This window comes from Vombatus ursinus, unplaced genomic scaffold, assembly GCF_900497805.2.
Source record: "Vombatus ursinus unplaced genomic scaffold, bare-nosed wombat genome assembly UNPS02009205.1, whole genome shotgun sequence".
Taxonomy (NCBI): Eukaryota; Metazoa; Chordata; class Mammalia; order Diprotodontia; family Vombatidae; genus Vombatus; species Vombatus ursinus.
In genome coordinates, this window is record NW_020948983.1 from 20,970,696 (window position 1) to 20,995,249 (window position 24,554).

Below are 24,554 nucleotides of genomic sequence, written 5' to 3' on the forward strand. Positions count from 1 at the left end.
CAAAGAAAACAACCAGAAAAAGTAAGAAACTTGCCCAAGGTCACATATACAGCCAAGTAAAGAGCAGAATGATTTATTTCACCTTCAAGTAAGAAGGGGATGGGGACAGTGAGAAGGGAAGAGATTGGACAAGTTTGGATGTACAAAGATGTTATTCTGGCTCTGGCTGCAGTCTGTGTGACTATAAGGTGGAGTGGGGGTCTTCTCACCAGACTCAGGCTCACTGTAGTCATGCTTATGGTCTCTTGCTCTGATGTGCTTGTGGACCTGGGCTTTAGCCTCCCTGAGTCTCTGCTGGCAGTAACCTCCTGTGCATTGACAGGAAGAGACCATTTCATCTTTGTTTTTCATCTGTTTGGCCTTCTGGATTTGGAGGCTTCTCCAGGTTGTGGAGGTATTGGATGCTGTGCCAGGGATGGCGCCTCAGTTCTTGAAATAGATTCTCTCATTCTATATTCATGTCTGGGGTCAGGGTCCCTCTGCTTACTTTTCCCAGGAGGCATCAGTGCAGGGACCTGAAAATAACTCCTCAAAACTGTCAAATTCAGTTCATTTCTTTGGGTTCAAGTCACAAATACATTTCTCTTGAAAGTAGCACTAAGAAATCCCCCAGTCTTGGAGAGAATGGCTTTGTTCTGGGGATCTTAGAGTTTCTCACCACAGTTCATTGGGGTAAGGTATCTAGGTCACAGAGGGATTCAGTGTCTCAACCCTCTCTATTCAATCTATCACACCTAACCATGACTGAATCCAGTAGACTAGAGGAAAATGCCTTTTCATAGTCAGTGTCCTGGCTTGCTCCCCACCTTATCTCATATTCTTCCCTGAGCTCCTAGGTGGTGAATTGCTACCTAGAGGCCATACCTTTGTAGCAGAGGCCTGGAAAACATGGGCCTCATTTTCTTTTGTATTTCAGGTGTCCTGGAGGGCTGTATTATGGGGCCTTGGTTTGCAGTTTGTTCTTGGCATCTTTATTATCAGAACTGAACCTGGATTTGTGGCATTCCGGTGGCTGGGTGAACAGATCAAGGTATGGTAGGCTAGGCCCTGGGGCTCTATTTGTGACTTAGTGCCCTGGGTACCAGGTAGGATATATCACTGCTGTCTCCCCTCCCTTAGAGATTCATATCTTATAGTAATTTTTTAAAAAGGAAAAAAAGTTCAGCAAAATGAACCACTATTGAATGTCTGATGTTATATGCAGCATTTCACACCTGTGGTCCCTCACCTCTGCAGAAAAAAAGTGGGGAGAAGTATCTTCTAATAGCTCTTTTTTGGTACGAAACTTGGCCATTCTGATTTTGAGGCATTCAGTTTTGAAATAATCATCATTCTTTGGTTTGGTGTAATGCTTCATCCTTTTCAAAGCACTTTCCTACCTACTGTCTCACTTGAAATATGGAATCAGGTTGTAGAAACTGTAGAAGCATAGAGCTGGAGGGTGAAGGGAACCTGAAAGATCATCTGGTCCCATCTCTCTCTCTCTCTCTCTCTCTCTCAAAGAATGGTGATTATCATACTAATTTATCTCAGATGTGGAAACAGTAGCTGGTGCCCACAGTGACACCTCTGGAATAGTGGAGTGGGACATCCTTCCAAGGGTGTTAAAGCCTTTCCAACCCCTGAGCTCTCTCAGACCCAGAGATGGGGGATCATTCAGTATAGATGCAAAATGGTGACTTGAGAGAAGCAGTAGCGTCTCAAAGAGAAGTCTCAAAGAGAGTCAGTGGCTCAGTTTTCTCTGTCTACAGCTGTTCTCTCAGCTTCCCCACCACATACACCCACTGGTCCCCAGCCTCCAGCTGTTGGGTCCCCTCATCCCCTTGCCTTTTACAGACCTCGACTTTCCCCAAATCAGCAGCATCACAAGAAACCAGCAGGACGTTAGTGGAGTATGAAATGCACGGACAGCACATTAAAATTCATCTCTCCTGCAGCATTGAGTGTATATTCTGTCCATTCAGATATCTTCATTAATGTGTATGGATCTTGGACTTGGGTTTTCTATGAGCTTGCTAGAGAATGAGAAACCTCCAAGAGACCTTTTTTTCTAGAGGGGCAGGTTCAAATCTTTCAGCCCTCAGCTGCATGATGGTATGATATTGCAGAAGACACTGTGACTCTCTGTGCGATCTTGGTCAAGTCATTTCCCTTCTCTTGGCCTCCATTTCCTCATCTGTAAAGGGAATGGGTTAGCCTAGATAAAGAAGCACTGGCTTTGGAGTCAGAGGACTTAGGTTCAGATTCTGTTTCTGATGCTTACTACCTAGATGACCTGGGGCACATCTTCCCTGTGCCTTCATTTCCTTAGCTATAAAACAAGACCAGATGGTCTCAGGCAACCCTTCCAGCTTTAGATTTATGAGCATGTGATCTCAGGATCCTTTACAGATCTTAGATTCTATGAATTGGAGAATTCAATCTGTAGGCCTTGGCCCACAGGACAAACCAGGGCCCCATTTCCTGACCAAGACTCATCATCTCTGCTGAGCACGTTAGTGAGACAGAGGCAGTCACTAAGAGGGTCCCAGGCCTCACACTGTTAACTGGTGGCCAGCCTGGGCAGTGGGAGGGGAACTCTGGAGGCAGGAAAACTGGTTTCTCTTCCTGCCTGTCTTTCCTTCCTCCTTTCATGCTGTATTTTTTTTGTTCCTTCCTCAGATTTTCCTGGACTACACTGTAGCTGGCTCCAGTTTTGTCTTCGGGGATATGCTGGTGAAGAACATCTTTGCCTTTCAGGTCAGGTCTGCATTTATAGATAGGAGACATCATGGAGCAGTTGCCTGCCAGACATTAAGCCGGTGGAGAGCCTGGTTTAGTGATCTGCCAAGCTGAGGCCAGAATGGGAATGACCGGGGGCTGAGGGTCTCCTGCTGATGGGGAGCTAGCCCTGGGCAAAGTGGCTTTTAAAATGTGGGCAAGGATTCTTAAAAACTATTTTTTCAATTGACAAGCATTTACTTTCTCTCCCTCCTACCTCCATTTCATCCAAAATGGAAAAACAAACAAACAAATAAAACCTCCAAACCACCCCTATGACAAATATGCCTAGTTAAGCAAAACAAATTCCCCAACTGGCCATGTCCAAAAATGTATTTATTCTACATCTTGAGCCATCACCCACCTCCGTCAGGAGGTGGTTAGCATGGGCAAGGATTTGTTCTGAGCTTGGAGTTAGTTGTATAGGTAAATAAAGAATTTTATAACATGCCCAACCTGTGAAAAGTCTGTGGGGTCTCGACTCTTACTCTGATTCTTTATCAATTACAACAAATAGAACAATGACAATTTTTTTCCAGCCTCAAAATGGATGTAGCTTCCATTTAAATATCACTTGAAAGTTTGCAAAGCTTATCTATGTACATTGTCACTTTTGAACCTCATGATAACCTTGAATCAAGTAGGCACTTGATTATCCCAGATGAGGAAATTGAAGCATATAGAGGTTAAGTGACTTGCCCAGGGTCTTACTACTAGAGTCTTAAGACAGGATTGCTCTTCCTGATTCCAAGTCTAGTACTCTGTACTCCACATTAACAGCCTTTCAGTAGCACCAAGAAAAAAAAAACCCACGAAACAACTTACTAATTGGTGGCAATGGACTTTGAGACTTGACATTTAATCAAGGAGGAAGTAATAAGTGATGTTGATTTGCCATTAACCAAACTCCATGGCATTTCTCCGGCATTCACTGGTCAGTCACTCAGTAGATGGTCTCTGGGAGGACCTTGTCTCTTCTCCCAGACACTCCCTTTGTGAGGATCTCCAAGGACTCTGGGCCCAGAACTGATCCTTGTGGACACCTACTTGCCAATTCTCCCTTGTGGCTGGTTCAGAATGTGGTGGAAGGTTGCTAAAAATGGTTGTTGCTGGTGACAATCGCTGTGTTGATGGGCTCAGGGGGTGACATAGCTGACGAGGCGTCAATGCCTAAGGAGGTATAGTCATATGGGGAAAGTGGTTCTGGGAGCTCATATAACACAGGGTGATTCCAGCAAGAATGTTGTACATAAATAAAGGGAACCAAGGAAACCCATTCATCACCTCGAATGAAAAGGGGCTTGGGTTCCTTGAGAGCCTTCTACTGGAGAAGTAGCTGCTGCTAATTCACTGTGCACCTCAGCACAGGTCATTCCGACTCTCTGGACCTCCATGGAAAAATGAATGGCTTGGATTATACCTAGCTCTAGGGTTTCTTTTGGCTTTAACATCCTGTGATTGTATATAAGTGCAAGAGGCAACATGGCATAGTAGAAAGAGCACAGGAGTAGGGTTTTGAGACCTGGACTCTAAGATCTATTTAATTTGAAGGTGTTGTAGCCTGGAAAGAGTGAGAGGCTTTGGAGTCTTAGGGTCTGGGTTCAAATTCCACTTCAGATGCTGTGTGAGTAGGCAAGTCATGTAATCTCAGTTTCCTTATCTGAGGGGGCTGGACTAGCTGGCCTGAGATCCTTTCCATCTCTAGACCAATGATACTCTAGGAACCAGCAATTATTAAGCACTTCCTGTATGCCACACACTGAACTCACTGCTGAGAATTCAAAGATTAAAACAAAGCATTCCCTCTAAGTGAGCAGCTAGGTGGTGCAGTGGATAGAGCATTGGGCCTTGAGTCTGGAAGGCCTGAATTCAAATCTGGCCTCTGATACTAACTATGTGACCCTGGGCAAGTCACTTAACCCCATTAGCCCCAGTTTCTTCGTCTGTAAAATGAACTGGAGAAGGAATTGGCAAACCACTCCAGTATCTTTGCCAGGAAAACCTCAAATGGGGTCATGAAGAGTTGGATACGACTGAACAACAACAAAAAGAGAGCTCGTGTTCTGCTAGAATGGGAGCTCTTAACCTGGAGCTCATGAACACATTTTAGGGGGTCTGGAAATCCTTTTAAAAATGTTTTGATTACTATATTTTGATATAATCACTTTTCTTTGTAATCCCATGGAGTTTATTTGTGCATTTAAAAACATCATTCTCTAAGAAAGCATCTGTAGGTTTCATCAGATAGCTGAAGGGGTCAAGGACACACATGAGGTTGAGAATCTTTGCTCTAAATAGGGCCTGCATTCTATTGGAGGGAAAATAAAATGTACACTATTAAATAAATTCAAAGCAGTTATTTGGGATTGAGGCATTAGCAACTGGAGAAATCAGGAAGGGGCTGGGGTGGAGCTGGAGCTGAACTTTAGGTTAGAGGGTGCTGGGCTTTCCCAGGGGCAGAGGTGAGGAAGGGAACCTTTCCTAGCTCATGAGGCCCCTTCCAAGGCTCCCGGGTCTTGGACTCCTGGTTGCCCTCCTTCAGTGGCATGGGTTTTCTCTTCCACCTGTACTTTTCTGCACATCCTTGCTAGAGTGTGGGGATTAAGGTTCCCCTCTGATAACTTTAGAGGCAACATCTCAGAAGGAAGAATCTGTATTGTTCTGTGCTCAGGAAGGAGGAAGACCTAAGGAACACAGTGTAGAGTCTTGGCTGAATTCCCTCTAGGAAGGGAGGGAACCTAGAAGTGTCACTCTGCAGGGTTATTTCAATTCTGCATTCAAAGTCTACTTCCTGTGGTTTAGATTATAGATTATAGTTGGATTTTCTTAGAGGGTGTGGTATAGAGAGACCTGCTAATATAACTAAACCTCTCTAAACTTCTGGGGAAAAAAAAAAGGGGACTTGGATTTTTTTTTTTTTTGGTCTTCTCTACATCTTCCTAAATCACAGTGAAAAAAGTGGCTGCTTTTAAAACCAGAAGATTTAAAGCTCAAAGAGATTATTTAGTCTAGGAGTTCTTAACTTTTTTTTTTTTTAATGTCATAGATCCCTTTGGCAGTGTGGTGAAGCCTGTGGCCTCAAGGCCACATGTGGCCTTCTAGGTCCTCAAGTGTGGCTTTTTGACTGAGTCCAAGTTTTACAAAACAAATCCTTTTATTAAGGGGACTGGTTCTGTGAAGTATGGATTCAAAGGGCCACACTTGAGGACCTAGAGGGCCGCATGTGGCCTTGAGGCTGAAGGTTCCCCACCTCTGCTATAGACCCTTTCTCAGAATAATTTTTTTTCCTCTTTTTTTTTTTTTTTTTTTTTGCTTAGGCAGTTGGGGTTAAGTGACTTGCCCAGGGTCACACAGCTAGTAAGTGTCAAGTGTTTAGTCTGAGGCCAGATTTGAGCTCAGGTCCTCCTGACTTCAGGGCCGGTGCTCTATCCACTGCGCCACCTAGCTGCCCCCAGAATTATTTTTTAAATGCATGAAAAGTACATAGGTTTACAAAGGAAGCCAATTATGTTGAAATACAATGATCAGAATATTTTTAAAAACAAGCTCATGGACCCCAGGCTAAGACCACCTGATCTAATCCAACTCCCTGATTTTTACAAATGAATTCAATGAATTTCAGTGACTTGACTGAGATCACACAGGGAGGAAACAGCAGAGTGAGAACAATGTGGATCATAGATTTGAATCTGGAAGTCCAGACAGTCAATAAGCATTTATTAAGCACCTACTGTGTGCTAGGCACTGCGCCAAGTGCTGGGGATACAAAAAAGGCAAAAGATAGCTCTTGCTCTCAAGGAGTTCATAGTCTAATGGAGGAGACAACATGGAGACAACTATGTACAAACAAGATATATACAAGATAAATTAGGCATAGTCAATAGAGGGAAGGCAATAGCATTAAAGGGGATCAGGAAAGACTTCTCGTGGATGGGATTTTAGCTGGGACTTGAAGGAAGTCAGGGAAGTCCAGAGACGAAAATTAGGAGGGAAAGCATTCCGGGTAGCAGTCAGTCAGTGAAAATGCCCAGAGTCTGGAGATGGAGTGTCTTGTTTGAGGAACAGCAAGAAGGCCAGTGTCACTGGATCCCAGATTACGAAAGGAGGAGGGAAGTATAGGTATAAGTAGACCAGAATGGTCCAGCTCCCTCATTTTACTGATGGGGAAACTGAGGCCCAGAGAGGTTAAGTGATTTGCCCAAAGTCACATAGATAGTAAGTGGTGCAACTTGGATTCAAACCCAGGTGTCCTAACTCCAAATCCAGTGCTCTTCTCATTCTACCACATTGCCTTCCCATGAAGAGTTGATTTATCTCCATGTAGAAAAGATCTTTTCTCTTCTTCCAAGTTGCAACACTTAGCTTTGAGATGGTCTCAGACTCCTAATCACTGATACGATAAGGGTCTGTGCCATCCCCTTCAGGGACTGGGCAAGCAGGGATCCACAGACTTAAAGAATCTTAGCACTGGAATAGATCTCAGAGGAGTCAGACTCACAGCTTGCAAGCTCCTAGTGCCACTTGAACCAGATTAAAATGCAATTGGTAAGTGTTGATCAAAATAAATAAAAATACTATACAACTTAGATTATGTTATTTTGTGGCTTTTTAAGTCCATACATGGTCCACAGAGATCTGTTTTTATTTGAGTTTGACAGCATTGCCTCTAGTCCAACTCTTAAATGATTTACCTGGGGTCACACAGATGTAGTTCCATTCAGAACTAGGCTCAACCTTTGTATTCCTAAATCCTAGGCCAGGGCTCTTCTAGCGCTGCCTCCTTACCCTTTTTGTTTACATTGTTATATAGGGCAAGGTTTAAGTACTATTTATGTATTTTGAAGCCTGGTGTGAAATAGTCAGCCAGGCCTCTCTTTCTTTAATGCTGAGACTGCCATTTTGCCAATGTTGGACCTATCATTACCTTTGCCTCTTCCCCTTGCCTCAGTCCTCCTATCTAGTCAGTTCTCACTTCTTCCTAGACCTTTATTTTCTCAGGTCAAATCCCTTCCCCCTAACACATAATTGCTCTTAATTGCCTCTAGAGAAAGGTCTACATTCTTCAGACCAAGCACTTTTACCATGTGGCCCCACCCCATTTATCTATCCTTTATTGCTCACTACATTCCAACATGAGCCCTCAGCTTAGGTCAAACCCATACATCTCTTCACCAGCATTTGTAAATGGAAAATTGAATGGTAGAGACATTCAGAGACAACTAGGTGGTGCAGAGCTTAGCCTCAGACACTTAACTATATGGATGACCCTGGGCAAGTCGATAATTCTGTCTGCTTCAGTTTCCTCAACTGTAAAGTGAGGATAATAATGCACCTTCCAAGGCTGCTGTAACGATCAAATGAAATAATATTTATAAAGTGGTTAGCACAGTACTTCACATGTAGTAGGTGCTTAATAAATGCATAAGGAAAGACGTGTCATGGGACTTAACAGAATTAATGTGGACTGGAGAAATCATGGAAGTTTCTTAGAAGACATAGGACTCAGGCTGGGCCATGAAGGATGGGTTGAATTAGGATGTGCAGAAGACAGAAAGGAGGACATTCCAGGTTGGGGAAACAGCATGAGCAAAGTCTGGGAGTGGGAAATGAATTTATATTATTGGAGAGATGCTGAAAGGAGCTTTGCTGGAACAGAGGGTTTGAGTTGGGAATTCAAGAAAAAGTTGGATAAATAAGATGATGTCAGATTATGAAGGGCCTTGAAGGCCTGTCCAAGTAGTTTCAACTTTATCCTGTGTATGTGTGGATGTGTGTGTGGGGTTAGAGAGTTGGAGATTGTCTATTGTATGTTTTAGAACTGGGAAGTAACCTAACTAAATAGGTATTTAAGAAGGTTAATCTGGTAGGCCCTCACAAAGTCTTACTCCGATGCCTCATTGTTGTTTGGAGGTGACCTTGGGTTTTGGAAGGCTTTGCCAGCAGAGTACAATCTCTGGCATTCCTTTCATGCTGGAAAGACCTTACATATGGGCCTGGTGATGGACTATATGCCTGCTGTCTAAGGCCCAGCCTAGCTAAGTTTGGAAAGGCTCATCACCAAGTTGACTGAGGGTGATATATTTTTTGGCAACAGCAACATCTACTAAGTTAGAGAAGGGCTGCAATCTGTGATAACGGAGTACTAACATTGATGAAATTACAGATTCTTGAAGTGTCAGAGTATGGAAGTAGTCTCAAAGTGATATATTGATTGGATTTTACTGAATATATATTGAATTATATATATATATATATATACACATATATTGAATTATATATATGTAACTAATCTGTGTCCCCTAATCCATTCAATAGATATTGAATATTCAATAATTGAATATATATTGAATGGATTAGGGGACACAGATTAGTTAGGAGACCAATTCAAGCATGGAGTGCCAAATGCCTGGACTTTGTTAGCATCACTAGGAATGGAAAGGAGGGGACAGGAAGGCAGAATTCACAGTGCTGCATTGGCAGATGAGGAGTAAATGAGAAGGAAGAGTCAAAGATGGACAGAGACGTTCTGTAAAATGATACAGGACTGGATTATGGGAGAGAGAGGTCAATCTAGGAGTCATCCACTTAGTAGATAGTTGAAGCTATGGAAGTGAATGAGTTCTTGGGGATTAAGAGAACAGGCACAGAAGCACCAAAGACTAAGGACTGAGATGACTAGAATTTATAGGACTTGGTGACTGATTGGTTAGAGAAGAAGAAAGACAGAACCAAAGATGTCTTCAAGGTTTTGAATCTAGTTGAGTGGGAAGATGCTGGGAGTCAGTGATGAAAATGGAAAATGTTCATGTAGTTCAGAAAAAATTCTCTTTGCATCTAGTGTCAACCTATGTATTACCAATAAAACTCCCTCCATAAATATGTTTAAAGTGAGATCCTGTGAAATGTCAATCCTTGAACTGCCTCTTTTGCCTGGGGCTCCTCAGCTTTGCAGTGGGCACTCACTCTTGGGGTTTTTTTCTGCAGGTGTTACCCATTATCGTCTTTTTCAGCTGTGTGATGTCTATTCTCTACTATCTGGGTCTCATGCAGTGGCTGATCCTGAAGGTGAGTTCTTCTTAATCAGGGCTCAGAGTCTGATTAATTCTCAAGAGAATTCATAGAAATGAGGACAGTATTTTCTGGTGTTAGTGTTAGGCTTCTTAAAGTATCCAGGGGAAAGCAGTTGAGACCTATTGAGGTCTAGGACTATGAATATAGGTGCTGAGGAGTATTTCTAATCTGGAGAGCAGATGCACCTTTGATTTTGCATTTGCTGAATTACTAATTACCAGCACTGGTTGGCTAGCTCCCAGCGTTTTGAACTTAGCAGAGCATCATTCAAGTACTTGCATATAACCTATGGTCCAGTGCTCCAAGCTCTGGGCTCACATGGACTACATCTGATCTTACCATTAAACCATTACTCTCTTTTCGGCCCATTATGACACCCAGAGTATATTCTGGGAAAATATCTGAACATCAATTGCATCTAGGTCTCTCCAGATGTTGGTAATGTGAGTCCCCTTGGCCTTGTAGAAACATTCAAGGTGATGAATAGCAGACAGACTTTATGCCACTCTGTAGCAAATGCAGAAAATGCAAAGGACTTGACTGAGCCCATTAACACTGGAGAAAATACATAAACTATTCATAGTAATTTAAACAACATAATTTTCCTCCTACTCTGGTGGCTCCCACTTTTCACAGGGTCCTAGAGTCAAAGGATCATAGATTTACACCCGGAAGGGATTGTAGAATCAAGTAAAATTCCTTCTTTTTATGAATAGGAACACTGAGCCTTAGAGAGGTGAGTGTCTCCTTCCTTCATAAGAATGACACAATTAGGGCTGATAAACAGAAGACTCCCCTTCCCCATTATCCCTTTGTCATCCAAGTAGCTTATAGTAATAGTAGAGTCAAAAAATCTAGGTCCCTTGTTCCCCCATATTGTGGCTTTAGTTCCTTGTTGTTGTTCCTCATAGAGTTGGGGTGGGCTTGGTCACATTCATTATCTTCTTCCCTGACCAAAAATTGAGCTGCTCAAGAAATCCCCCTACTCTCAATAGAAGGCCAGATTCCAGATTTTTCAAACTTAGAATTACCCATGAGGCAAACCCTGAGGCTGGCTCCACCTAGGAAATCCTCCCTTCTTTAGCCGAACTCTAGGATGCTTGAACTCAAGGCAACTAGAAAGGCAATTCTCAGGAACTTTCACGACCTGGCCATAGGACTCCCCTCTCCATGGGTGCCCAGTAGGTCAAGAAGTTACATTACTGCCTCTCTGAAATGGGAGCCAAGACGTAACCATTTTCCAGGATCTCTCCTTTCAGACTTCCGGGTGAGCATATGCAGCTCCCATGTGTGTTGCCCTAGTGCCTCTATTGAAAGCTCCTGAGGGAAGGGGAAACCTGCTTAGGGAGACCTGCCCCCTCCTCCCAGAACTTAGGTCTCTCTTAGTTCTGGTGCACTCCCAGGATATTTCTGGAAGGAATGTGAAAAGGGAAGAGAGAAAAAAAAGATCTACAGGTTTCCTTTCCTAAGCTAATGCAAAGGTCTAGATTCTCCCAAAATAGTCTATCCCACAACCAACTAAATCATCATATGGTCAGCCTTCATTAATGAAACCCATTCTCCCAAGAAGCGTATCCGTACTTTTTATAGGGATATACAAACAAAATTCCAAACAGAGGCTTCCCATCTTGTATACTTATCAGTTTAACTGGGGGACCCGCCACAAGACGTCACTCTCTGTTATACACTCTGCTCAATGCCACTTCTCTTCTACTAGTTTTGGCTACACTTTTGGATTGGGGACTACTCTTGGAGTCGAAAGACCTGGGTTGGAGTCCTGGTTCTGCCATTTACTAGCTGTGTGAAGTTGGGCAAAGTCACTTAGTCCCTCTAAGCCACAGCTTCCTTCATCTGTAAAGTGCCGGTGATAATACTCATACTACCTGCCTCCCAGGGCTGTGGCAAAGGCCAAAGGATAGGAAAATGTAAGCAGAGTGCTTTGTAGTAGCAAAATAGAACAGTTGTTAAAGTGATTTTCTTAAGGCACAGATCTAAACTTTCCCCTTCCCTATTCAATAACCATTTATGGCAACTTTTTGCCCCAAGGATCAAAATTCCTATGTTCGGCATTTAAAACCCTTCAGACTTGGTCCCATGCTAGTTTTCTAGCTTTATTATAAACAATTCTCTTTCAAGTACTCTGTGGTCCAGGAAAACTGATCTTCCTGTTCCTTACCCGTGACAGCCCATCTCCTGTCTCCAAATCTGTGTATTGGCCATCTGTCATGTCCGGACTGCACTCCCTCCTCACCTTCACCTCTTAGAATTTCTCTTTTCTTTTAAAACTCAGCTCAGTCAGCACCTTCTACATGAAGCCTTTCTTGATCCTCCGAGTTACTAGTCCCTTCTTCAAACATTTTGTATTAAGGTATAGATTTTGTAAATACGTATACACATATACATACATGTATATGTATATGTATGTATATGTGTATGTGTGTGTATATATGTATATATATATACACACACATCTATATGTCATCTACCTTGATAGAATGCAAATTCCTTGAGGGCAGGGACATTTCATTTCTGTATTTGTACCCCCAAGCACCTAGGACAACACCATTACATATTAAATGTTTAATAAATGCTTATTAATGATTGCTTGTAAAAGCACTATAGAAATGTGAGTTTTGATGCTATTCTGAAGTCCCCTGAAGGTACCCCAGACCCCTTTTCCAATGCCTTCCCTCCACTGGGAAAAAAAAAAGACGTTCAGGATCAGACACCCCTCTGCATTAACATCCCTTGCCTCCGCCCTGCAAAGAGGAGATTTTCTTAGGAGAGAGAAAGGAGAACATTTTTTGGCCAGGAAAAAAAGAACATCATCTATTATTGATCCTGGAATAGCCATCTCAGCATGACCAGGTCTAGGCAGAGTCCTTGGACGGCTTGCTAGGCCTGGCAAAGGGATACTAGAAACATGAATTGTGGAATTTTGAAACCAGAAATCATCTTAAGGCGGTGCCATTGGCATGAGTTAATATTTGGACAGAGGTTTAAGGTTTGCAAACCATTGTAAGCACATGACCTCATTTCATCCTCATGACAACCTTGCAAGATGACCATTGCAAGTATTATCAATGCCATTTTGCTGATAGAAATGGAGATGGACAGGTTAATTGACTTGTCTAAACTCAAACAACTAGTGGGAGATGTGGGATTTGTATGCAAGTTTCTCCTGCATCCAAATCCAATGTTTTACTATGGGGCGTACTGCACCTAATGGACACAGCATGTGCCATATTTAATTTAATTAAGTCCAACTTCTTCATTAGGCAGGTAAGGAAACTGAGGCTCAGAGATGTCAGATTATTTACCCCAATCATACAATGAATTAGTGGCAAAATCGGGATTAGAACTCAGTTCTTTTGACCACCTGTCCAGGACCCTTTCCAGTATATTTCACTGAGGAACAGCTCAGAATTTATTACATTTAGATCTGGAGGGGACTTCAGAGAATATCCAGTCCAGTCCACCCATTTTATGGATGAAGAAACTGAGGCTAAGAGAGGATCAATGACTTGTTCAAGTTTTCCAGATAGTAAGAAGCAAAGTAGAGATTCAAAAAAGGGCTCTCTCCTGCCACAAAGTGAAGGCTGGATCCCCACTTGTCGGGGGTGCTGCAGACAGGATTCTTGTTCAGAAAGGGGTTGGACTAGATGGGCTCTGAGGCACCTTCCATGTCTGAGGTTCCCAGGTCCTTTGCCTTCAAATTCAGCACTCCTTCCAGTATACCAAACTGTCCCCTTTTGAATTGTCCCTGCATTGTCTGTGGGTAGAGAAAGCCATCCCCCTTAGCTTGGAGACTTCAGGCTATTAATCACTAATACAAAGGCCACACTGACTAAGGAGCTACAGAGCCACGGATTGTAGCTAACATATATGAAAATGGAGATGGAGATGGTCTGGTTCAACCTTCTAATTTTATAGATGAAGATATGTGATCTAGAAGGCAAAAGTGACTTATTTAAGGTCATTACAGGTAGTGAGTAATAGCACAGAACATGACCATGTTGCAAAGTGTGGTGGCACACATTTATAATCCCTGCTAATGGGGTGAGTGATGCTGGTGGAGTTCTGAGCTTCAGTAGGTGAAGCTGATGAGGTTTAAGTCCAGTATCAATATGGTGAGCACCTAGTATTGGGGGCCACCAGGCTGACTAAGGAGGAATGAATTGGCCCATGTCTGAAATAGAACAACACAAAGCTCCTGTGCCAATTAATGGTGGTATTGGGCCCTTGAGAAGTCTCTGCCCTTCTGGCCTGGGTGAGATAGAGGGACCCAGCTTAGGAAGAAAGAGAGAGACAGAGAGAAAGAGAGACAGAAAGAAAGAGGGAGACAGAGACAGAGAGAGAGAGAGATATGGGGGGGTCTGGATGGAGGGAGGAAAGAAGAAAGGAAAAGAGGGAGAGAAAGAAAGAAGGAAAGGAAGAAAGAAAGAGATCATTTTTGTTGTTATGGTTTTGAGAGAAAGAGGATTGTCAAGGTTGTATTCCTGTGTCTCAGATGAGAAAACAAATTAGAGTAAGTTGTTTTATGTGCCGAGATCCAATGTATTACCTTGTCTCTTTCTAGATCTCCTGGTTGATGCAGGTCACCATGGGAACCACAGCCACAGAGACCCTAAGTGTGGCAGGAAATATCTTTGTGGGCCAAGTAGGTGCTGTCTAATTTATTTGTCTCTCTCCTGACAAGGAGCTCCAGACTCACTCTCAGAAATTCACTAGGCTCTTGATCTTGAAAGCTCTATATTCGAAGAATCCTTCAGACTTTTCTTCCAGGAAGCTTATGTTCCTTGGTGTTTGTCTCTGTCTTCCTGGTATGGGAGAGCTCTGAACACTGTCTGCTATACAATCCTCACCATCTAATGGCTTCTTTTTTCCCCAGGTCACCCTCAAGACTCAGGTTCTTGTTAGTTTATAGATTTAAAATGTTACAGGTACAAGGGCCTGCCAACTTCTTCATTTTATGGGTGGAAAACAAACAAACAGGCCCAGAGACATGAAGAGAGATAGCAGAAGTTGTCTCTTCTTTTAAGTCTACCAAGTGGGCAGCTCTTTCTGTACAGTCTCCAGACATCTTTGACACAACCCAGGGCTGTGGGTGGGGGTGGGGCACATAGGACCAACTGGTAGCCTTTGATTGCCCACACACGTTATGAAGAGGGCCACGTCCACTGGAAGGGTCCAGGGCACATGTACTCTTCTCTATGGGAAATGCTCTATACAGGATATAGGTGTCGTCAAAATTGGTCTGGGATCTGAGCTCAGCTGCACACATGCTCCAGGGGTTTGTGTGCATCAAATCGACTGCTTGCTACAGATTAAAAATCATAAAGTTATATTGTGTCCTGTATGGTATATCTGAAATCTGACTTGTGGACTTCTGTGTTCTTTCCTGGGAGATCTACTATGGACAGAGACTTGTCAGGGTGCCCTAAAGGACTGGACTGGTATGACACCCAGACAATTTTCTGAAGTAAGTGGGAGGTTCTGAGAACACTCTCCATTTCGCAAGAGTTCTTAACCTGGGGTCCATGAAATTTGTTTGACATATTTTGATACTGTATTTCATTATCCTCTGCAATCCTAGTACTTTATTTAATACATTCAAAAAATCATCATGAAGTGTACATAAGATTTCACCAGACTGCCACAGGGGGTCGTGACACATGAAAAAGGTGAAGAACCCCTAATTTAGAGTCTTTTAGGTATTGTCCCAGGGCCCTTCATGTTTGTGAGCTGAGTCCTACTCTGGGATCTGTCATAATTAGATGCTGGCTAGAGCCCACTCTGCCTTACCTTCACAGGAGGCATTCAAGTAGGGAACCTGGGTAGAATCTCCATTCGTTATTTGGGAGTTTTGTTTTTTCAGCCCATAGGGCAATGTCTGGCTTAGGAAAGCAGAGGCTTCTAAATGTCCTACACCTCCATCACCAGTGCTACTAGAGACAGAGGCAACTGAGAAAATGTTGGCAGCAAAGTCAGACATCACCCAAGTGACTGCCAGAGAAAACCTAGTTACCTCAGTAATAAATAGTCACAAAGTACTTGGCACTCCCAAGTACTCTATCATCCCCATTCCATAAAAATGGGTCTGTAGAAATAGAATGCCATTTGTACACTGTAGTATTTGGCAGAAAACAAGTTGGATGAGGTGTGATTTCCTGATGAAAAGATGAGATCCTCCCGTGCCCTTATCCTCAGGTTCCTGCCTTCCTTAGGTAGACATTCTGGGCCTACCAGAGTCATAAATCCAGCTCTTCTCTTCTCAGAAGCTTCCAGTATTGCCTCAGAAGAGCCAGAAGATAGAAGTGAGGGAAGGGAGGTATAACTCAGGGGGAAGGGATTATGCCATCCCACAAAAGTTTAGAGAGAGAGAAAGCTGCTGGAAAGAGACCTCAGACTTCACATCCTCAGTAATCCTCAGTCAGGTTGCCTCAGTAATAAATAATCATAAACTGCTTGGCACACCAAATACCTTATCATCCCCTCCATAAAAATGGCTTTGCAGAAATATAACGCTCTTTACAGCTTGCAGAATTTGTCAAAAGACGCGTCTGCTCTTCTCCCTCCCTCCCCTCTCACCCAGCAGCCCTCTAGAGCTCAAAGCTTATACCTTGCAGGCAGCCAAAAGGAGAGAGGGTAAGTTTCTCCACTGGTGCCTTTTGTATACATTCTCAGTTCTGAGAGTTTGGTTGGCTCAACAGACAACCAAAAGGACTTTTCTTTGCGAGGAAGGAAACAGACAGAAAACAGTAAGAGAATAAACACCTTCATAGGACCTGAAGTGTCAAGCCAAACCACTCCATCCCACAACACCTCCAGTTTCCAGAAGCAGGCTCACCAGACATCCACATGAGTCCCCTGCGAAGGCTCCCAGGACTGAGCCCTCATTAGCCAGTCTCCCATTACAGAAGAATTAGGTGAGGGTTGATTTCCTTATGAAAAGATGAGCCAACTAAATTAGGATCCTTTGTCTGAAAGAAAGTTCTCTGAAGATCAACCGGACCTCAGACAGTCTTCTTCGGAAATGGGAGCTAGGGGTAAGCCTGGCTATGTACCACAAGTCCTATATAAGCTCTTTTATGCAGCATCTGACCTTGCAGCCCTCATCTTGCTCTCTCTGCATTGATACACTACGTGAGAGTACCAGCAACATCCCTGGCTGAGATAAACAGCCAGGAGGACTCTGTGGAACGCCACAGCGGTCAAACAAGGAAAGTGTTTTTTTCCCAGGTGCCTCTCACTTTCTCTACTTACTCATTACTCTTCTGTTGAGATGTGCAACTCACCACAACCACTGGCTCTCCTGTCATATTTTGGTGTTCTTGCACCCAAGTTGGCTTCATACCCACTTCTCTTCACCATCAACCAGAAATCTTCTCAAATGCCCTATAACATGTCCCAAGGAATGACAGTCACTTTCTCTGTCCTTCTGCCAGGACTGCTCTCTCCATCAAAAGAGTCATGGAGGCCATCATACAATGTAAACAGTAATGGATACTTTTTTTTCCTTCTAGCTCTGCAGCATCTCAATCCTCTGATACTCTCCTTGTGCTGTGATGGCCTCGACAACTCACTGTCCAGATACCTCAGTGCCTTTATGGGCAGGAGTTCTGAAGCTGGGTTCCAAAGAGCCCTAAAGGACTGATTAGTGGAGAGATTTCAGGAGAACCCAGAAATTTGAATGGGAAAAATTATATTTTTATTTTTAGTAATCTGTAACTGAAGCTTAGTATTTCCTTCCGTCATTTAAAAATATTACTTTGAGAAGGGATCCATAGGCTTCACCAGATTGTCAAAGGGGTCCATGACATAAAAAAAAGTAAACCACACCAACATTCATCTGCTTTTGGGTGCCATGAGTCTGGGAGCAAAGCACTGGACTCTGTTTATTCTCTCATCACATTTGGATTTTCCCTTCTTCCTCAGGGAGGCTCTTTGCTTCAAGCCCCGTTGAATGTACCTAATGCCCAAGTAGGCAGGCCTCATTTTCCTCTTCAGGATGAGGATTCCCTACTTTGCCACAAGATTCCTGGTCGGTGCCCTTCAGTGTGGTTCATTCTAGTTCTTGGAGGAGGTTAAATGTCTTTGCTTGGTTTGTAGACAGAAGCTCCACTGCTGATCCTCCCCTACCTCGAAGATATGACGCTCTCTGAAATTCACGTTGTTATAACAGGAGGCTATGCCACCATTGCAGGCAGCTTATTGGGAGCCTACATTTCCTTTGGGGTAAGTTCAGCCTGCTCAGCCCTGACTATGCCTTTCCAATAAAGTCCTGTTCTGATGCCTCTTCACAGTGGAAAGGTGACCCTGGATTCTCAGAGGCTCTGTCAGTCAGTACAGAACAAACTACAGCAGGTCCTAGCAAGCTAGGCCTTCTCAAGGGGCCCATTCAATGACTCTGCACATTTTGTATGCAACACACAGCACCTGATGTCTCGAGCCCTCTGACAAGTTGTCATGATTAAATTTTGGTGTCTAGCCAGCAGCTTTGCTGGAGCAGTCTCAAACTCTCTTAAATCCATTTTTATCTAGGCAAGTTTTCCCCTCAATTTTAATATTATTCTTAGTCTCTGTCTTAATATTTTTTTTTCAACCACCAAGTAGTTTCCAGTACCTTTATTTATTTATCCAAACCCATATTAACTTGGTAAAGCCAATTCTTTTTTCCTAAAAGTTCAAACAGCCCAGTAAGGTTTGAGAACAGCTGAGCTTACCAGCTGTGTAAGAAACCATGTTTACATGTGCAAATGGAAGCCAGCTCTAGGAAGCCATAACCTGAGCTCAACTGCAAGTAGGTTGGGCCAGACTGAGCACAGTGAGGCCTTAAAAATCAGACAGAGTCCCCTCCCACCTCCATCCCCCATCTCCCGGTGGGGGGAGGTGAGGGGGGTGGAGGGGGGAGGTGCAGTCAGGCAACACAGGTTCTGGCATTAGGCTCCAGGCCACAGAGATAAGGAGAGACAGTACATTCAAGGGATGGAAAACAGCCAGTACAAAGATATAATAAAGATGAGAGATTAGGGTGTGAGCAACAGAGAAAAATTTGGCTGGATCACAGGAGGGAGAGTAATGTAGCTGGTGGTTCAGTGGATAGAGGAATGGGCCTTAACTCAGGAAGACTTGAGTTCAAATTTAGCCTCAGATATTTATTAGCTGTGTGACCCTGGGCAAGTCCACTATTAACCACTATTTGCCTCAGTTTCCTCAACTGTTAAATGGGAATAATAATAGTCCCTCTCTCTAAGAGTTGTTGTAAGGATCAAATGAGGAAAATTTGTAAAAAATGCTTAGCACATTGCCTGACAAATAATAAGTGTTACATAAATGTGAAATTCCTTCCCTAATGCCCAAACATCCTGGAAAGATAGGGTGAGTCCAGATTGTGAAGGCCTTTAAGAGCTGAAGTGAGGAATTCCCGTCTTATCCTAGAGCCGGCAGGGAGCCACTGGGGTTGATTGAGTTGGAGAGTCACAATTTGGCATCAATTTGGCAGCCATGCATAGAATGGACCAGAGTGGGGAGAGGCTCAAGGCAGGGAGACAGAAGAGGCCTGACACCAAGCAGCAGGTTCCCAGCTGTTAGTAGAGGAGCTCTGGGGTTCAGGTCACCACTCTAGGACCTAGAAGAACTTGGGTGGAAAGGTTAGATGCCTAGGGCTGCAGAAATGGGTGGAGGACAGGAAGTCAGACATGTGTCAAGGAGACAAGACTGGGACTTATTTGTTGCAGCTGAGGTCCAAGGTGGGAGTCTGGTAACAGAGGAGATGATAAGAGCCCAGGTTTTGGTCTAGAGCACAAGGTGAGAGAAGGCCAACATCAAAGTTAATAGAACGGTGATTATTGACTGGGAGCTCCCAATGTTCTCTCTGTCTAGGACAGGATTGGTCCTAAGGCTCCTAATGGTTTTTCTGGCTAAGGACAGGCTTGGTCCTCATCTGAGATTGGGTTGAGTTTTTTGGTGGAGATTAGGTGATTCCAGCTACAAAGTTTAGAGCAGGAGTGGGGAACCTTTGGCCTTAAGGCCACATGTGGCCTTCTAGGTCCTTAAGTGTAGCCTTTAGAATTGGATTCAGTCAAAAGGTCGTACTTGAGGACCTAGAAGGCCATGTTCCCCACTGCAGGTTAAGGCCGCAGGTTCCCCACCCCTGAGGGTATCGGGACAGGAAGCAAGCAGACCATTGCACAGAGAAAATGTGGCATTTGGGTTAAATATGAAATCTTCACAAACTCTACTGTTCCTCCCAATGTCACCCCTAGCTTGAAAACAGGAGTCAGAATGCCTTGACTTGCCTGTAGCAGCCACTCTCCTCCCCTTTGGGGTTTGCTGTCATTTCTAATATCAAACCCTGGGCCTTGCAGATTGACCCTTCCTCTCTGATTGCTGCCTCTGTGATGGCTGCCCCCTGTGCTCTGGCCCTGTCCAAACTGGTCTACCCAGAAGTGGAAAAATCCAAGTTTAAGAGTGAAGAAGGTGTGAAACTGTCCTGTGGGTAAGTCCTATGAGAGATTCCGCATGTCTGTTTTTGGAGGGGGAGCAGGAAGTGAGAAAGCAGTAACAATCACGATTCAGTGGTCTACATGTTGTCCCACTGTTCCTCATCTAGCCGCCGTCTCTCGTTAACTCCAGGAATGCTTATTCTCTCCTGAGAGCCAAAGCTCCTCTTTCAAAATCTTTCTCTTTTTCTCTGATTTTCAGGTTGTTTCTTCTATGTGTTTAATTTCTTATTCTCACTGTCCAGGCACCTAGAGGGCAGCAGGGGTCAATGGAAAGCGCCCTGAGCTTGAGGTCATGGGATCTGTGTTTGGATCCTGGCTCTGTGACTTAGTGCCTGTGTGACTTTGAGTGAATCACTTAATCTCCCTGTGCCTCATTTTCCTTATCAGTAAGATGAGGGGGTTGGGCCAGGTAGCCCCTTAAAGTCACTTCCAGATCAAGGTCTGTAGTCCTGAGGTCATGAAGCCCCTCCTACAGTTTAGGAAGTGTCTCACGATCTCATCTGAGTCTCACAATGACTCCATAAGGCAGGTTATTTGTTATTCACATTTTACATAAGCATCTAAAGATTAAATGATTTGGCCGTGGTCATATATTTAGTGAGTGACCAAGGCAGGATTTGAACTCATATCTCTTGGACTCGAGATCCACTATCCTACATCTGTTTCTTACTCACGAGAGTCAGTATGATGTAGTGGAAAGTTCACTGGAGATGTGAGTCAGGAGATCTGTGTTCTAGTCCAATTTTACCTTTTCCAGCTATATGACCTTGGGCAAGTCATTTGCACTTTATGGGCTCTAGCTCATTCCTCTGTAAAATGTAGAGATTGGACCGGATAGATTCTAAAGTTCCTCTCTTGGCTTTACTATTCTCTGACACGTATTCTCACAGTATCCATTCTTATCTTCGCTCCATCTCTATTCTCTTCTTTCTAATTTTTACCTCTGGACCTTCTCTAAGGAACTCCTTACACTGGGGGATATCTCAGCTTTCCTCTCTCCAACCTCTTTACCCTATTTCTTTCTTGAGTGTCTGAAGCTTTAAGACAGGCAGGGTTCATAATACCTGTTCCCCTGATATGGCGTCCCCATCCCCTCCTATTTAAGTTGTTTTCTGACTCTTGAATTTGAGTTACAGCTTGAGTACATGGGTCAGAAGCTAATTGTTGGAGAATAATTATTAATGATAAATCTTGACACGAACTCAGAGAGGCTCAGAACCTTTTGGAAGCTACCATGAGCGGAGCCGCCATCTCCGTGGGGCTCATAGCAAACATTGCCGCCAACCTGATTGCCTTCTTGGCTGTGTTAGCCTTCATCAATGCTGCTCTCTCCTGGCTGGGGGAGATGGTGGACATCCAAGAACTCAGTTTCCAGGTAACAACATCCCTAGCCTTCAATGGGAAGGGCTGGTTTTCCTGGCATGTGGCTAAGGGTTGATCAGAACTAGGCAGGGGCCCCAAGTCCCTGCCAGTACCTGAGTGCAGTGCTGAAGACCTCAGTCTGGGTAGTATCAATGAGGGAGGACTTGGGGATAGGACAACTGGCCCTGTGTAACCACAAGTAAGCCACTTACTCCTCTGACCCTGTTACCCCATCCATTAAATGGCAATAATAATATATGGAAGAGGGATTTAAATTTGTTCTGTTTGACCCTAGAGAGAAGAACCAGGGCAGTGAGTAGATTTAGGCAGAGGCAATTTTAGGCCTTATGTGAGGAAAAGCTTAAAACAAATGGGGCACCTAGGCGGAGAAGTGAATAGATTGCTAGGTTTAGAGTCAGGAAGACCTGAGTTCAAATTCAGCCTCAGACACTTACTAGTTGTGTGCCCTTGGGCAAATCACTTTACCTGTTTGCCTCAGTTTCCTCATCTGTAAAATGGGGATAATAATAGCACCTCCATCACGGGGTTGTTGTGACAAACAAATGAGATAATATTTGTTAAGTGTTTAGGCAAGTGCCTGGCACATAGTGTTAGCTATTATTGATATTATTATTAATAATAATTAGCACTCTCTAAAAATAAAGTGGGGTGACCCAGGAGATACTGGATTCCCCTTCATCGGAGACCTCTAGCTGAGGCTGAATGACCACTCTTGGGGTATATATAGTAGGTTTATTTTTTCAGGTATGGATTGAGCTAGATAGGTTCTGAGGTCCCACACAATTCTACAATTCTGTGATTTACACTGCCTACTGTATTTCACAGGGCTGTTTGGGGAAGGCACTTGCTAAGTCCTATAGTGATGCATTAATGGGAATTGTGATCCCCACAGTCTAAGGTGGCTGATGGGCCCCAACAGGACCCAGGATGAGGCCCTGTGTCTCTCTTATTCCTACTTCTTAGGCTAGGTCACCTCTTGAAGGAGCAGCATGCTAGGGTGGGCAGACTGCTAGCCCTTGCCATTAACCCTTCCTTTCATGGATCTGCCTACTAGCTCATCTGCTCTTACATCTTGCGTCCTGTGGCGTTCATGCTGGGAGTGGAATGGGCAGATTGTCCAATAGTGGCCGAAATGCTGGGCATCAAGCTGTTTCTGAATGAATTTGTGGCTTATCAAGAGCTGTCCAAGTACAAGAACAGGCGTCTAGAAGGAGTCGAAGAGTGGATTGGGGGCAAGAAGCAATGGATTTCTGTAAGTGATACGGGCAGGCTGTGACAGTGGTACTTAGGCAATGGCGCAGATAGCAAAGTCGAAGGACTAGGAATAAAGGCAACTGACCTATTAACTCATTGGGTGACCTTAGGCACAATGCCTTCCTTCTATGAGCCTCAGTTTCCTTATCTGTAAAGTGGGGAAAATAATAGCACCTTTCTTACAGGGTTGTTATAAGGATCAAATGAGGAGTTGGAGGTGCTATGTAATTATAGCTATCATTGTTATTAATTCATGCTAGAGTATTTTGCAAATCAGAAAATGTTGTGTGTTATGATTTCCGTATTATTATTATTTTCTGTATTATTGTTATGGTGCCAATGCCTACTTGTCTTTGTCTCGCTGCTAGTACTGGACAACTGGAGCTGTTTCTGCCCAAGGCATTTAACTAGTGTTTGGCAAGCCTCAGGTTCTCCTCTTTCACTCCTGACCTTAAGTGAAGACCCAGCTCTCTGTGTTTTTCTGCTTCTGTATCACTACTGAGGTCCCTCAGGCTCCTAGTTAAGAGGTCATCTCCTTGTTTGACCTCAAGGCCAAGCTTCCCCAGGGAAACGTTGCTACTTTCTCTATTCTCAAATATATTTGCCTTCTAGCTTGGCCCTTGCACTCATTATGCCTTTAAGGTCCTAGCTGAAGTTTTGACAAAGAGACCAGGTATGTGTTTTCATGTTCCTCTGCCTCTGAAAGTCTAGGTCCTGGTCTATGTGAGGGGAAGATCTCAGGTAGGAAGGGATTGAGGGCCTCACTTACCCAAATGAATTTTCCCCTTTCTTTATTTCTTAGTTCCACTAACACAGGGCCAGCTCCAAGCTACAAACTCCTCCATACTTAGTCTTTCTGGGTACTCTTCATCTTTCTGGGTCTTCTGAGTAAATAAGGAATGGAAACATTTTTCTCCCCTTATCTTAGCTGAGACAATTAGAATCTTTCAAAAGGAAGTTTTTTTAAAATTTTAACTGATAATTTGTTTTTAAATCATCTAAATTTCCCCCCATATCCCTTCTTTTCCCCCTCCCAGAAAGTCATCCCTTATAACAAAGAATTTAAAAAAGTAAAAAGGGAAAGAAGATTTAAAAAGCCAGCAAAATCCAACAACACATTGAAAAATCTTTGGTTATATAAACAATGTTCCATACTTGTGGACCCCCTTACCCCCTCCTTTGCAAAGGAGTGAGAGGTAAGGAGAGATGTCTCCAAAGGAAAGTTTTACTGAGCAAGAAAAGGAAGAAAAAAACAAATACAAAAGCCCAGGAAACATAGGTTTCTGACCTTAACTTAAATCCAAGCACATGAATCAGTTAGAGGATTGAGAACTGGAAGAGATTCTAGAGGCCACCAAGTCTAACTCCCTGATTTTACAGATGAGGAAACTGAGACCCAGAGGAATATAATGACTTGCCCAAGATTACATATACCTGGTTAAGGAGCAGAGTAGGATCTCAGACCCTGGGACCTTGAGCTCCTAAATCTGCCACCATTCCACCATTCCACCAGCCTTCACTGCCCTTCACCCAACCTGGGCTCCTTTTCCTTGCTTCCTCATTTAATTAAGGATAAGA

The 24,554-nt window shown here is 43.6% G+C and overlaps 1 protein-coding gene across 3 annotated transcripts in view; it reads left to right on the forward strand.

Annotated features, from left to right (window-relative positions):
- The window catches only part of SLC28A1 (solute carrier family 28 member 1), a 41,852-nt gene that overhangs the window by 12,930 nt on the left and 4,368 nt on the right, over nucleotides 1-24,554 (forward strand). For all 3 annotated transcript variants that reach the window (XM_027851521.1, XM_027851520.1, XM_027851522.1), the window contains exons 7-14: nucleotides 917-1,030; nucleotides 2,662-2,739; nucleotides 9,745-9,825; nucleotides 14,411-14,491; nucleotides 17,944-18,069; nucleotides 20,202-20,332; nucleotides 21,546-21,714; nucleotides 22,777-22,974. In XM_027851521.1, coding sequence (XP_027707322.1) covers nucleotides 917-1,030; nucleotides 2,662-2,739; nucleotides 9,745-9,825; nucleotides 14,411-14,491; nucleotides 17,944-18,069; nucleotides 20,202-20,332; nucleotides 21,546-21,714; nucleotides 22,777-22,974 — 978 coding nt within the window. The remainder of the gene's footprint in view (nucleotides 1-916; nucleotides 1,031-2,661; nucleotides 2,740-9,744; nucleotides 9,826-14,410; nucleotides 14,492-17,943; nucleotides 18,070-20,201; nucleotides 20,333-21,545; nucleotides 21,715-22,776; nucleotides 22,975-24,554) is intronic.